The 16382-nt window shown below is 37.2% G+C and overlaps 1 protein-coding gene across 11 annotated transcripts in view; it reads left to right on the top strand.

Moving 5' to 3' along the window:
* The window catches only part of DLG2 (discs large MAGUK scaffold protein 2), a 2032915-nt gene that overhangs the window by 1610004 nt on the left and 406529 nt on the right, over positions 1–16382 (top strand). For 7 of the 11 annotated variants that reach the window (XM_063094161.1, XM_063094165.1, XM_063094169.1 and 4 more), the window contains one exon: positions 9008–9163. The exons of the other annotated variants lie outside the window; for them this stretch is intronic. In XM_063094161.1, the coding sequence (XP_062950231.1) occupies positions 9008–9163 (156 nt within the window). The remainder of the gene's footprint in view (positions 1–9007; positions 9164–16382) is intronic. 11 annotated transcript variants of the gene reach the window in all.

Raw genomic sequence — 16382 nt, forward strand, 5'->3', positions numbered from 1 at the left:
GGTAGAGTTTTTATTCGTAATACTATGTCTTAACACCATGAAAAACAGAAAGAAACCCCAACTGGTATTAAGCTCTGGATCTTCTCTTTTAGGGCCTTCATGATGTTCCCCACATTTTCCTGTCTCTTTTTTTGTTGTTTCCAAATTTTTCCCTAAAAGGAATGGCCTTGCTTGCTTTCTCTACATTGTCTTTCAATAGTACTAGCTGAGAATATGGAGATATGGGTAGTATACCTAATAGGCCAAACCTGAGAATACTGGTGTGATGCCCAGCTCATCTCACACAGCCGTGCCCTGCCCAGTTCTGATGATAGGCAATCCTCTAATGACTAGGTCACTCATCGCCCAGCCACAGCTGAATGGACAGGGTGTGTGCTTGACCCAAAGGATGCCAACCCAGAGGCAGCCAGTAACCAACAATGTGGTTTACTCAAAGAGGCGAACTAAGTCTATCAAATTCTCTCAGGAATTTTTTGTTGACAAGCAGTCCAAATGAGTCAACTATCAGTGAAAGGTGAAGCTAATTGATTATGACGTAAAGAGGACCAGTGGGTCCATCATGAGTCACGTGCAAGTCAATGTCGCTGGGGAGCAAAAACTAAGAGCAAGTAGAAACTATGAGGTAGAGCGAATCTCGTTTATAAATTAATGGTTAAAGACAGTGGTGGGTAGAGAGAAGAGAAAGAAGTAGCACAAAGAGAAAAGATTTTTTTTATTGGTTATGAATATTCATGGAGTACAAAGCTGATTGTCACCACTCGTGCTTGAGATGTGATGGCCCGACCATACTGGCAGCATGCCCTTTAACGGGAAAACTTTGGAGTAAACATTCTGCTCGTTAGATTTCACTCCTCCTGATATCTGATGCAGGCTTTTCTGAGTTCCTGTACACATATGTCCCATTTCCTGAAGTAGCTCGAATAATTCTCTATTCCCGCAATGAGGTTTCCTTACAAACAAAATGTTTGCTCAATGAGCAGAGGGACCATTTTGTCTTCCTCACTAACATATACTTAGTAACTATCTCTGGGCCTGGAACAGAGTAGATCTCCAGTTAATATTTGTGGACTGAATGAATGAATGTATAAATGAACAGTGAAAATGACTGAACTTCTTTAATTGCATCTAATGGGAGGAACCCTAACTTCCACAGCTTCCCAGCAACTATGGATATTAGAATTGTACTCAAGACCTGCCTGACTTTTTAATTTTGTTTCCTAGTCAAACCTTTAACAAACTCCCTAAGTGGGGCAAGTTTTCAGATTCCTCTTTAACTTTGTAAATGCTATTACCACTTTCTGGAAAGCCTTCTTTCACCCCAGCCCTTGACTAAAATCCCTGCTCCCCACCATGTTTACTTTCATATCTCCCTAGTTCAGTTTCTCTCCAAAAGGGTGAGAGAATTAGGTGCTTTCACCTCCTGCTGTCCACACACCTCCATATACAATTTTGTACTCTACTTTATTCAATATTATATTATAAAGCATTTTCCTATATCACTAAAAATTTTCATGAATGTCAGCTTTAATGACTAAACAATAAACTATCATGTTGATACTATATTATCTTACATTCCATACCCTTGTTCCTTTGCTGGATATTTTGATTATTTCCTTTAGTTTCGTTTCATTCCGTTTTGCTCTTGTAACAAACCACAGTGACTTTCTCTCTATTATAGAAACCTTGTATACGTTTTTCATTTACTTCTTAGGATAGCTCACTAGAGTTAGAATTGCTAAACCAGAAGGCAGGGTTACTTCTAAAACTCCTAAAATATATTGCCAAATTGCTTTCTTGAAATGTTGTAAGGGGTAAGGGGATTTCACATTCCATAGCATCAGCAATAGGAGTGTCTATCTTCTGTAACACAACTGAATTGTGATTTGTCGATTTTAAGATCCTTACTATTTTAAAACAGGCAAAGGGGGTATATCGTTTAATTTGCATTGCTTTTTTTCCAAGTGAGGTTAAACATTTATATGTGTGTGTATCTATTTGTCATTTGAATTTTCTATTTTGTGATTAGATGCTAATAGCTTTTGTCTGTTTTCTATTGGAATGTTACTGTTTTTCTTATTGAGTTGTAGGATTGTCTTAAAAATATGGATAAATATATTTGAGCAGATGTTTTCTTCAGTTTATTGCTTGTATGAGGCTTGTTTTACTTCAGTGGTTTTAACTTTTTGTGTAGTCAAATCTTTCATCTTTTATGTGATTTCTTTCATCTATTTTATGCTTAAAAACTTATCTTCCATCAAGGTGCTAGATAACTATTAATCTATTTTTTTGTAGATTTTATCCTATATTTTATCCTGAGTGCGATTAAAAAGAAAAAAGAAAAAAGAAAACCTTTAAAAGTAGATATAAAAAGTATAAGAGTTTAAGCACTAGTATAGGACATATTGAACACTCCTCAAATAATTAAAACTCATGTCTCAAAGGCCTTGGTCTGGCCATAATACTGACCCTGTGTAACTCAGATAATATTTGTGTCAACATCTTTCAGAAAGCCACAAAAATACTACTATAAATGGGCACACAGACCCAATACCAAGGTACAGTGATCCCTCTCCTCTTTGTTACAGTGACCATTGTCAAGGTCATTGATTTTCAACTTCTTATTCCAATAATACACTCTATGACCAATTTATAACCCACTGCCATGAAAGGGCTCAATTTTGCTGAGACCCAAACATTCTCTTGAGGAAATAAAGCATCTTAATAATTCAAAACTTTCAAAACAACTTTAAATGGCACAGCTCTTACTCTGCTCTTTCTCTCCTCAATAAACAAACACAGAAAAATATAACTGAGAATAATGTTTATTTAGAAAAAATGGTGAATCAAATCCTAATTTCTATTTTTAAAAGGTAAATATTTGCAGATTATGGAACATAGACTATTATTAATAACAAATTATTTATGGCCCAACAATTTGATATGACAACAGTTGTGAACCATACAGAAAAACAAATCACTATGAGGATGAGAGCACGAATCAGGGGTCAGTGTTGGGGCTGATATATTTTTAGGGGCAATGAAAATAATTGAGAAGTTCAGATAAAGCCAGCATCAACCTCCTGGGCTATGATAGAGGATCAATTACCTTTTCAGTGTCAGCAGTAAAAGTGAGTTTTTACAAGGTACCATTATGCAGTGCCTTTTGTGATACAAAACACCACTGATTGTTACTTCCTTTGTTCAACCCTCTTGTAGAGAATTCACATTACATGAAATTGCTATTGTGTGAACTTCCTGGTTCTGAGCGAGTGGGTGAACAGTATGTTTCTATGTATTCATAAAGAGGAGCCTCATTCTCAGAGGCTTTGCATCCCTGTGAGCTTGAGTGCCTGAGAGTAATAAGCAAGATAACAATGGTGCCATGTGGTGAGCTTGCAGTGAGTGCCATGCACTGATCTAAGTGCTTTATGCACATTCTCCCTACTTCTTATAATCATCCTCAGGCTGACATTATTGTTGCCACTTTGCAGATGAGTATGCTCGAGCTCAGAAAGTGAAGAAATGGTAGAAAGGTGCACGAAGTCAAATTTGGAAGAGCCAGAATTCAAACCTAGCTGTCTCATTGCACTAACCATGTGGCTTCATAACAATTTTACAGTTTACAATTTTGCTGGTATACAGACAGAGCTTTTTAATATCATTATAGCTCTATAAATGAGGAAACTAAGTCTTAGAAAAGTGAAAAGAGTGTGGTGCAAATAGGCATCTACTCCAAGGGGCCCAGTGGGTGTCCTTTGTGGACCCAATCTGATAGTGCTTAGAATTAGGGGGATGAATGGGTTCTTACAAATCATCTAAACCAATCTCTCCCCTAGATCTCTCTGTATCATACTTTAAGGCCCTTACAGCATCTTTATCAAATGATTCATACTTTTCTGCTTAAAGTTCAGTGTAAGAGAAGTCAGCTTTTCCCTTAATTGTTATCATTATAATGTCATTGTACAGGTGGAGCCACATAGTTCTCACCCTAATTCTATATTCTCTTTTATCCCCTAATTGCTTTTAGGGCTTCCCAAAATTCTGCCCTTAACACCTATTAGCCTAGGCCTGGAATTCAATCCTCTTATGCTTAGTTCTCCAAATACTTGGCCCAATAAGCAGTGTATTATTTGTAAGGAGGAGCATAAGGCAACCCTTTTAAAGTTAGAAATCATTTTCCTTCCAGTTATATCAGGCAATATACCAGATGCTTAGGTATCTGAGCCCTTGGCATCCCAGATCCTTCACTGCTGCAGTTGGTTCTGTGTCCTGCTAATGTAGGGCACAGGGTTATATGCTCCCTTACCATAAGGACAGCCAAAAAAGGCCACAGCAGGATGAAGGTTGGAGAATCTGAAAGGTTCACAGACTTATCCATATCAGCCTAATATGACAGACAGACTTATGCTCAAATGCATGTAAATGTATAAGTCAAGTTTCTCCTACTGTAATTTTAGACTCTTCCTTTTAGTTCTGACTCAGGATGAAAGAATAAAAAGTGCTGATCACTTTTTCTGTCACAGCTCTTCTGATTTTTTATGACAGTACTTCTTCATACATTCTTGTATTGGGGAAAGAAATGGAAAAACAAAGGTAAATGAGACATGGTCCTGATCCTCTAGGAGCTATTATTCTAGATAGTGAAAGAGCACTGTGAGCCAAATATGATAGTATCAATAAGGTGAGGGCCCTGCCCAAGACAGCCTGCAGGCTTTCAGAGCAGTCTCTTTGCTGGGGAATTGGAAAACTCAATAAAGTGTGAGTCACTTTTACTGTTACCTCTAATAGAAGGGACTCATATTCCTTTAACCTGGGAACTTCAGGCACTGCATAGAAGTATTTACAATCATAGCCATCATTATCACTGTCTAAAAGATTTACTGTCTTTGGTACTGGGCTGGGACTAGAGGGAAGTAAGTAAGTCGATCATGTTGGTGCAAAATTTAAAGGGACACCAAAAACTCAGTAATTAAGACAATTTTTAATACAATATTTTAGAAAATAAAATTAGTGCAAAAAAATTCATAATGAACAAAATATCAAAATTTTAAAGACAGGATTAGTCTAGTATTGGTCTCAGATACTGTGAGATTTCATAGAGGTCCAAGGTTTTGTCTGTTGCCTTTGAGTGGCATAGTCTAGTTGAAGTGATCTGAAAGGAACTTTATATAAACAAAATGCTTATTTTATTTTCGCTCTATTGATTACATGCAAGAGATCTGACCTAAGCTCCAGGAAGGGGACAGAGTGGGAGGTTGCTAGCTGATTTTCATTATACAAAAAAAGTCATATGGAAATTATCAAGGAAATTCAATACAGTGAGCCCTAGTAGACCCCATTAGAGAGTGAATCCAGACTGTTATTCTAGATCCAAGGAACCTCTAGGCATTGCAGCAACAAAATTTCATAGAGCTTCCACTTTGGTGTGCTCTATAATTAGCAGACACAGCTACAGCTACCCTCCACATGTCTTCATCTTTTTCTTATGCTACCAGCTGATAATATTGTTTTCTGCCTTTTTATTCACGTTATTCACTTTCCACAGGAAAATTCAACTTGCCTGCTATTTTTTTGTTTTGTTTTGTTTTGTTTTGAGCCCTACCATACATGTCATGGTGGCAGGGTGAGGCACCCAATCCTGGTCCAATGGTCTTGGCTGTTTTGGCTAGGGAGGGGACAGAATTGGGTTTGAATCAAGTGGAACAAATGGGAAGGGGCAGTTGCAGCTGAGGTGGTTTTCCTTAGAACAGGATGTACATGAAACACCTCCCTCCAAAACAACAGCATTGCAGATTAGCAATTAAAAATGTCAAGGAAGCAGAACAAATAGCAAGTGCTAATGGAGTTCAGAGAGAAGGGAGATCACCAAGGGCCAGCGTGTGCTAATTATATGCTATAAGAGCCTGCAATTATAAACCCATAGATATGCAAATAAATGCTGATGGCTCAGCAAATGAGATTACAAAGCCATTTATCTATGGCCCCTGATAAGTGGACAGCAAAATAAATGATTTGTTTATAAATTCACTGAGAGATTGCACTAATATCTCCAACTACTTTACCCCCCTTCTGGGGGCATCCACAGAATGAAGAGAGCCAGTAGGCACCTTGGACTGAATTTCCATATTCATTACCTTCTGACCTAGGTGACTCTGGAGGCTTATAATAGGATAAAAAGGCCTTTTCACTTGTGACTGGCTAATTCACACTGCGGAAAGTCATTTTCCCACGGCATTTCTTCACTGACTAAATGGGAAGTGATGGTGGCATCTGTTTCTGTCACCCAGAGCCTAGTGACAGCTCATAAATTGGCATTTTTTTGTTTGTCCGGCAGAGAGGTCACAGAGAAGATAACTTCAGGGAATGCTGACTGCTAATGTTAGGCCTCTGAAACGCAGGGCTGAGAAGTCTTCCAGGAACACTTCACCTGGGGGCTGCCTCTTGCAGGAACTGTAGGCAGGCATTGAGGTGGCCAAACTCAAACATACCTGAAGCTCATTGCTCTGAAGGCTGTGGGCATATGAATCATGTGTGCACACACAGTATTTAAAGCTTGTCAGTTCCTAGCTGGCAATGTTTGGGTTTCCATCCTTCTGTATAACCTGAGAATTAATGATGGCCTAAAAAATATAAAACTAGTTAGGAGATTCAGAATAATTTACAGCTTTCTTGAAAGAAGAGCCAGAGACATATTTTATTTGTCTCAATAGAGAATGATAAAAAAGTATTCATTCATTCAAAAAAACATTTATTAAGTAGTTACTATGTGCCATTTCTGTGTTCAGCTATAGCTTATGTAGTAGTTCCTGTATATTATACTTTGTCCTACATAATATATAACAGACATCTAGAATTATAATGAAGCTGTTAGAAATTTTTAGATGTGAACTCCATTTTTATGCCACTTGAAAGGAGATTTTCAATGGCATTTTTTATTTTGTTATTTAGTTGCAAAAAAACTTTGTCAATATTGCAAGAAGGCTTTGTCGAGTTTCTCAACTATGTGTTTTGGTATTTTTTCACCTACCTATCTTCTGAGATATCAAGTGTTCTCACAATAAAGAAAATAAACTGGGTTTGATATGTCTACTCTTTAGCCAGTGACTGAACAAAATAACAAGTACATAAACAGGGAAGGAATGGAAGACTAAATAACAGGAAAAATGAACCTGCAATATCAATAACTGCATTGATAAGACTTTGAATGATGAGTAATTGGGCTTAGACAAGTATTCAATCCAATATGAAGCAGTTCTGAAAGTGACTGTAAGCAAAGAAATAAAGGCCTCCTTTTACAGTCCAAGGTATTGAAGCCTGACCCAAGCACCAAATCTGCTAAATACGTGAATTAAATACAGTTTTTCTGTGGTTTCCATGGAGGGTTGGTTCCAAGACAACCCCCACTCAGCTCCCCATGGATACCAAAATCCGCAGATGCTTATATAAAATAGCATAGTATTTGCATATAACCTATACACATCCTCCCTTATACTTTAATCACTAGATTACTTACAATACTTACTCTAATACCTACACATCACTTCTTTCTTATGGATTCAATATAGTGCTGAGCTGGTTGCAAATTCAAGTTTTGTTCCTTAGAACTTTGTGAATTTTTTTCCAAATGTTTTTGATCCACAGTTGGTTGAATCCCAGATGCAGAATCCATGGATGCAAAGGACTGATTGTAATAATATCAAATCCATAAAATGGTTCCAAAATGGTATAGGTAAAAAGTTCAACACTGGACAAAGTACAGGCCCTCATTTTCATTGTCTTGAATTTATTGCTGTGTTCAGAGAGCAAAATATTTTCCCTTAACTCAGTTGAATACAATATAATTAGAAATTTTTAAAGAATGTGAATTAGCCAGCTTTGATTCTTAAAATTTGTCTCAAAATATGGTGCTACTGAAGTAAAAGTACTGGGAGAAAATTGGTAACATTTTCTAGGACTGTAGAGTCAACATGAGACTGAGAAAATTGAATTAGCCCTCCTAGGCAGAAAATACAATGTTATTGAAATGACATCATCATGAAACTGTTTTATGACCCAAAAGAAATCCTGGATTTCTTTTTTCTAAGGTCCTATGCTGGCAGTTTAGATCAGCTACAATTTTGTAGGTAGTAATATTTTTAAATAAAGATGCAGTGAGTTCTCTAAACAGTCATAGGCTCTAAATTGCATAGTACGATTTATTCTTTATGTTTTCCTGTATATACAAAATATAAAATATATTCTGTAAAATATTCTGTAAAATATATTCTTTATATTTTCCTATATATACAAAAGGTTTTAGATGAACTACATACATAATTAAATGTATTAGCACTGATGGTAGGCCCTATCTATAATTATTTATTGGTATTATTAGACTTGCAGTCCTAAATTTTGTAGGAGTATATCTGTTAATATTAGGTCCTTTTTATATAACAACAACAACAAAATGGCACTAGCTTAAACAAGACAGTTTATTTTTATCCTACATAGAAGAAAGCCAGAGGTAGGAAGTCCAGAGGTGGTCTAGTGTCACCCTATATCATCAGTGACACAGGCTCTACCTTTATGCTCCACTATCTGTATCATTTGCCTTTATCCACAAGGTTGCCTTCATGGTCCAAGATAATGGTTGAAGCTCCAGCCATCATGTCTGGGTTCCAGGTCAGCAGAGGGAGGAAGTGGTAGAGAGCAAAATTGCAGGGGTCCCAGCTAAATCAACTATGTTACAAGCAGCCATCCCAGGAGTCCCACAAAACCCTGCTGCTCACATCCTGTTGGACCGAACATTTTAAGGGGGCCACATCTACCCAATGAGAGGATAAGAAATCAAGTCTTTATTCTAGGAAAACTGACCAGTGGAAAACTGGGTTTCTATTAATAAGAAATAAGGAGTAAATGGCAATGTTTTGTATTTTTACTTTTGTGTAAGGTAAAATGCTACTAGTGGCCCAGTTGTTCATTGTGTGTGCTAACCATGCATATCTTTCTCTTCCTCTTGTGTCACCAGGCCTCCGGAACCTGTTTACAGCACTGTGAACAAACTGTGTGATAAGCCTGCTTCTCCCAGGCACTATTCCCCTGTTGAGTGTGACAAAAGCTTCCTTCTCTCAGCTCCCTATCCCCACTACCACCTAGGCCTGCTCCCCGACTCTGAGATGACCAGGTACTGCATGTGCTTCCTCACTTCATCTTCTCGAACTGCATGTGCTGCCACAGGATGAATGAACGGTGGAATCCGCCTCTGCTCACTCCTCTTGCACTCAGCATCTTCCTAATGTGGAGAGATGTTCTACTCCCCTGGTGCGATGGGAGACATTAAGAGCATTGCCCTCTTATCCCCCCACCCCCCGGTGTGATCACAGAGCACCCAGACCTGATCACATGATGCTCCACACATGCTTGGTTCCCATTCTTTTAATAAGGTATTAATTATGTTTTTTCCAGAAGAATTAATTTTGGAATTTAAATAGCACCATTTCCCTTATACAGAAGGATAAAAGAGAACATGTATTGAATATTTTTTGAATAATATTTAATAAGTGCTTACTATGCTCCAGGCATAATATAGCCTAAGAAATACAAGTAGGTACTATTATTGCCATTTAATATTTTAACTAAAATATTAAATTGGTATCACTATCTAACTAGCTTATTGAGGTATTAAGCAACTTGTCTAAAACTACAGAATTAGTTGGTTTTATCTAACCACAATGAACGTAAACTTGACATTTACACTATGTTATCATGTTAAAGTATTTACATATGAGGGTACTTCAAAAAGTTAGTGAAATAATAGAATTGAAAAGATAGTACTGATATTTCCTGAACTTTTTGAAGTATGTTCTCTTATTTAATTACTCCCATTTTATATAAAGAAACAGCTTCAAAGAGGTTAAGTCATTGCCATCAGTAGGATCTTGCCAATAAATGCAGAGTCCATATTTGACCTTAGAATGTTTGGAGTCTTTCCACAACAAATTTGTAAAAGAATCCTTCTAAATCTAAGGGTTGGACACAATTCTGCATTAATATTCTGAAGAATATGGGTGATGAATAATAAAGAAAAAAACATCTTCACATAGCAGCCAGAGTCACAGAGAGAGGAAAGTAAGAAAAATAGAACTCAGTGTTCCATAAGGTACTTCAGTTCAATCTAAATTGAGATCCCAATTTTAATGTTTCCACATATAATAGGGTGCTTATATAGTTATGTTTTGAGATAGAATATCTTTATAATATTGCTAGGGCTGAGAAAACAGATTTTTAGAATGACTCAGTGTGAAAATGAATATATCAACGGGGACTCAAAACATCATCTTTATTTTTTAACATTTTCAAAGAGATAAGTTTAGCAATCAATTATTGGTGTTTCTAGGAAAGTTAAATAATGAATTTTAAATTATATCTAACATTTCTAGAAATAAATGAGAAAACATATTTCTGACTATGTAATCATCTGGGAAATTTTCACTGATTTGCAACAATTAAAGCCTAATAGTATTTCAGAGTGCTTTATAAATATAAAAATTATAAATGCTTTATAAATATTAAATATAAATATTATAAATATATATAAATATAAATATCATAAAAACGATTTCTTGATACAGTGAACTATATATGATTTTGAAGAGAGCAAAGTCACCATATTCAAAGGGAGCTGAGAAGGTGCATACACCCACAATAACGACCTTATTGTAATTATGCATCTGTAGTCAGCCACATAAGGGCAGCTAACATTTATTGAGGTCTTCCTCTGTGCCAGGCATTTTGCTAAGCACTTATAAATTATTTCTTTTTATCCTTATCATCTTATTTTACAAATGAGTAAATGAAGATTTGAACAGTTACCTGACTTGCCCAAGATCATTCGCTAATAAGTGGCAGAGCTGGGATTCAAACCAAGGTGACGACTGACTTGGTAAACCATGAGCCCCTGAGCGGCATAGGCATGATGGCAGAGACATTTTTGCTCACTGGAAAAATTATCTATCCATTTCTCTTTCTCTGTCCATTCTCTGTCTTTGTGCTGACTTCATCTGCCTTCCTCTGACTCAGTGTCAGTAAATTTTTTTTAACCCATGCTCTTTTGATGAACATAAAAGTTACATTGGTTTCCTTCTACTCCACTGGGGATTTTGAAGCAGTTTCAAAATCCTTATGTGTGGACCCCCCAGGTATAATTATTTTCAGTTTACTTTCTGTAATCTGCATTATGAAGACCACTATTAGGGTTTCTCTTCTCATTTTTCAAATTAAAAAAAAATACAGTATAATGTTGATTGTTTTTTTTTTTTTTTTTTCCAATTACACACCCTCAGCAACTCTGATATGCACCAGTCCTCATCCCCACCCACCATACCCCCTTTGGGAATTCTGTTTTCTATTTATTCTAATTCTGTTCCCTTCTTTCCCCCCTTCTTTCTTTCCTTTTTCTATTACCTTATCCTTCATCTTATTCTTCTAAAAGTCATACACAAATACATGCACACACACACCCATTTTAGTGGCCTTGTCACCAGCACACTGATACCGAAAATCTTGATTCCACTTCACTTTGCTCTTTCTCCATACTTTTCCAGGTCAGTAAATGGCCCATGCATCTACCCCATTGCTGATGCCAAAAACAACCCTCACATCCACTGTCCAGTCCTGTTGACTCTATCTCCAAAATATGTCTCAAATCTATTCACTCCCTCTGCTTCTGTTTTTATCACTTTAATCCAAGCCTGCATCCTCTCTTTCTACAGTAGCCTCCTGATTGCTATCACCACTTCTACTGTTGTCCTCCCGGCTGATTGTCAAAGCTGCCAAAATGATCTGTTAAAAACACAGATCAGAATTCACCTCTCTACTTTTGCATTAGGATAAAATGCAAAGTCATTCACATGGCACCCAGGCTCTGCATGATCTAGCCCCTGCCTGCCTCTTAAACGTCTCATTTCACTCTTCCTTTTGCTGACCACACTATTCACATTGGCCTTTTTTTTTAATTGACAAAATGCACTTAATTTATTTCTGTTTCAAGCACTTCATACATGCTTTTCCCTCAGATGGAAAAGCTCTTCATATACTTCGCCTGATTAACTTCTGGTCATCTTAGATCTAAGCTTAATTTGCAGTTCCCCGGAGCAGCTCTCTGAAAGAGAAAATCAGGTTTCCTATTGCAAGGGTATATTCTCCCTCTCTCTTTTTTCCATAAGATACAGGCAATTTATAATTATGTGTTTATGTGATTTTAAACTAAATGCCTGTCTCACACTCTACGCTGTAAGCTATGGCTCAAGCTGTGCTTTTCTCAGTTCTCAGTAGGTGCATAAAACTACTCTATGAATGAATAAATCCATGCATGGAAACAAATAACAATAACTAGAACTCATTTTGTCTATCGCTCTCACCTTAAATTATTTTGATGGTCAGTGTCAGTATTATACATTCATTAGGTAACAGTTCTTCATTATTTACTTCCTGTTCAATAGAAATACCTCTCCAAGCAGATATTTCTTGAAATGCAGCCAATAATTTAGGGGAAAAGTTCAAGAATACAGGTTCCAATTTTGACACCATCACTTGCTTTTTCCACTGTTTCCTTAAATAGCTCATAGAATCTCAGAGGTAGATGAGAAATTAGATAGACAAGTCCTTATCCAACCCTCGTAATGATAAGGAGTCCAATTCACTGTCTCCATGGGTCTATGTCTAATTTCTTCTTGTGGTAAAATAAAAATATTTTGAGATCTTCTGCCCTAAAAAGGATACTGTGTTATAAGAATTTATCTATTAATTCATTCAGCGATTTGTCAAGCACCAACAAAGGGCAAGATACTATACTAATACAAATTGTTACAAAGGTGCAAGCTGAAAAAGCCAACTAAAAATGTTAAGGAAATACCTGATCTTTAAGTTGCAATATGTGATGTTGTATATTTTTCCAGGGCCCTTGATAATTGTCCACAGTCTGTTCCAGAAGCATGCACATATTAATACAGCAATTGCTACCTCACATTAGGATATGAGCTAGCTCTGGGAAAGTTAGCATGCAAAACCACACTTAAATTTGCAGCAGGTTAATTCCTAATCAGCATTCAGAAGAATAGAGTTGAGTCAGCAAAAGCAACAAGAGGCGGTCTTCTGTATTGTCTGAGTTTCTCAGCTCTTTGAATTGATGGAAAACATCCACCGATGAATTAGTTGTATAAACAATTTACTTCTCCAATTTTCATCTAAAAGAAAACAGAGAAGTTATAAGTTTTTCTGAGGAAACACTTTAAATTGCTTGGCACAGTGCCTAGGGCTACAGATTATGTTTAGAGTAATTTACTTTTCCGACTATGAAAATGTGAGAAATGGGCAGAGCCTGGAATCAAGCTAAAATTTGCACCTCTATGAAAAACAAATGGGATTGGTATGTACTGCTTATCCAGTACATCTCCTTTTCTTTTAAAAAAAAAAAAAAGTAATTTTTGATGTTATAATGGTTTTTCTACTTTGGGAGAATAATTTATTCAGCTTTTGATATTCCTAGGGTAAGGAGAATAGTATTGGGTTTTTGTTTTTGTTTTTGTTTTTGTTTTCCTCAAATGGCTTATTTTCATTTGTCCTTTTACATAGATGGTCTAAATTATTATTTTGCAGTTGAAAAACAGAGACTGAAATAAACAGATGCAAGCTAATTAAAATGTGTTGGCAGATTTTGGATAAATTGACCCTAAAGCACAATAAGACCATAAAACTTCACTTGTTGGCGAGTATGTATTCATGGGACTTCTACTGGGTACCAGGCATTATCCTGGATGCTAGGTATTCAAAGTAGAATAAGACATGATCTCTCCCCTTAAGCAGCTAACAGACATATACATGAAGAATTATGTGCTATGTGATACATATCTGCTGAAGGGCCCCACTATCTCTAATGTACCTAATATCTAGGAAACGAAGAGGAAAACTTTAGACAATTTAATTTGAGTTCATTTTAGCAAGGAAGGACGAACCAGGTAGCACTCAGAAACAGAAGAGGTTTAGAGAACTCCAGCCAGTAATGTGAGCAGCAAGCTTTTACACAACAAACACAGAAGCAAAGTAAAAACAATCACCTAATGGGCTATAGCTAGTCATTTGCCTTATTTGGGCTTAGTGTGATGAATTGGCTGCCTGTGACTGGCTGAAACTTGGTTGTTTGTTATATTCCTAAGTTAGGTTTCGGTTTGCTTAAGTATTAAGTTATATTGCAGTTTGTTATGTAGGAACTCAAAGCATGGAGACAGCCTCAGGCTAATGGCTTCCTGCTTATTTAATTTAACATAACTAAAATCTAGTACAAGAGGCAATAATGGAAGCAAGCATAATCTTAGAATTTCCCTTCTGCAGAGGTGTGAACATACATACAGGAAGGTCTCCCGTCCACACCTTGTTTCACCAATTCCTAATCACTTATAAGAAGCATTATCTACGAAAAACATAATCTTGCCTTTTCATAGGTTTATCTGCTGTTCCTGCTTCTAACTATTCTCTGCAAAGCTCAGAGAATCCCGATCTATAATTTACTGTCTTTGTAGAAATCAGAGAGATGGCAGCCTCAAGCCACTCTTAAGTTTTGGGACACAGAGTAAGATCTTTATCTCACAAGACCTCAATCACATGACAAAATTACAGTGCTTTCACTCCTTGAAAAATAACAGGGCCTTTATTTACCTGGGCCTTGAATATTTCAATTATCTCAAAATATGTAAATTTGAAATCAGCTATAACTTCCAGACATAGTCTAGAGTAGGAATGCATGTGAGTCTGTAAAGGTAAGCAGAGGAAGAATCACCTAGCTCTGTCTCTGTTTTTCTTGGAACTATCAGGAAGACACTGAGTTCATCAGTTGAATTAGGGAAGAAATGAGTCACAAGTAAAAGAAATAGCACAAAGATAAGACTTGTGATGTATAAAAACACAGTGCATTCTGAGACTACCAGTAGTTCTGTGTGGCTAAGGGTTACTGGATGGGTGATAAGATTGGAGATACAGGCAGCTGCAGATCACAAAGGGCCTTTCTTGCTGAGCTCAGGATTTCAGACTTCATCCTGTAAGCAGTGGGGAACTACTGAAGAGTGTTTTAAAGCTAAGCAAAGACACGATCTGATTTATGTTTCTAGAAAGATCACTCTGTCAGCTGTGTGGAAGGTGTTTGAAGGCAGGGAGACTAGTTATTATATCACAGAGCAGGGTTGAAATCCTGGAGAACTGAACTGAGACTATGGAGATAGAAAGGTGCAAAGGGATTGAGAATTATTAATCCAATAGAACAGGTAGTACTGGGTGACTGATTCAATAGAAGAATTTTCTATCTCGGGGTATTCACTACATAGTGATTCCATCACATCCTCTTAGAGTGAGCATTCTTGTCCACAATCAATACTCACACTTTTTTCTTTTTTGGACCGGTAAGGGGATCACAATCCTCGGCACAGGGTGGCCTGCACCGTGCTCAGCCAGCGAGCGGACCGGCCATCCCTATATAGGATCCGAACCCTCAGCCTCCGCGCTCCTAGCGCCGCACTCTCCCGAGTGAGCCACGGGGGCCGGCCCAATACTCTTACATTTAAACATAAAACTCTTCAGAAGGCAATGGAACAGAAGGGAGGCAAAGTATACCAGAAGGTCTCTTGTTTGAGGTTTGGCAGTGTGACGTCATCGAGGAACTGAGGATTCTGCCCAAACTATGTAAATTTGAAGACTCCCTTTTGTCTATACTAATCACATACGTCTGAGCTAAACACTTTACCTCCCTAACAGCCTCGATTTGCTCTTAGCATTTCTGTGCTGTTCCCCTTATAGGATTGGTGTGAGGATCAGGGGAAATGGAGCAAATGAATTTGCATCCAGGCACTATCCACATTGGCCGTTATTAATTGTGTCTATACCCTTATTCTATTTTAAAGCCTTGAGCTCATGGATATTTATTTTTATTGCGATCACAAATCAGGTGAAAAATGTTTATCAGCATAGGTAAATATCTTGAGGCCATAAGAAAGCTATTGAGGCTAAGTCCTTCTAACATTCTTAACAGCCATTTTTCTTGTCATCATAGGCAAAATCATGTGCTTTCTCTTTTATTATTACATTTATAGGATCCCTGTAAAAGGTGGTGTTTTTCTAAACCCAGGTGTGACTTCATCCTTATATGAGAGAATTTTTTTTTTTTTTAATCTACTCTCGTGGTGTTTCTATCCCACATGTACCTTCTTAGGAATGTGGACAAAATAATAGCTACTCTGTGGAGCACAGATTAGCTACACTTTACATACACACCCTATCATTTCTAATAATCCCGACAATTTTGCAAAGTGTGTGTTTTGATCTAGTAAGTGGAAGGATCCGGGCACCCCTGGACTCTA

Source organism: Cynocephalus volans, chromosome 4 (genome assembly GCF_027409185.1).
Source record: "Cynocephalus volans isolate mCynVol1 chromosome 4, mCynVol1.pri, whole genome shotgun sequence".
NCBI lineage: Eukaryota > Metazoa > Chordata > Mammalia > Dermoptera > Cynocephalidae > Cynocephalus > Cynocephalus volans.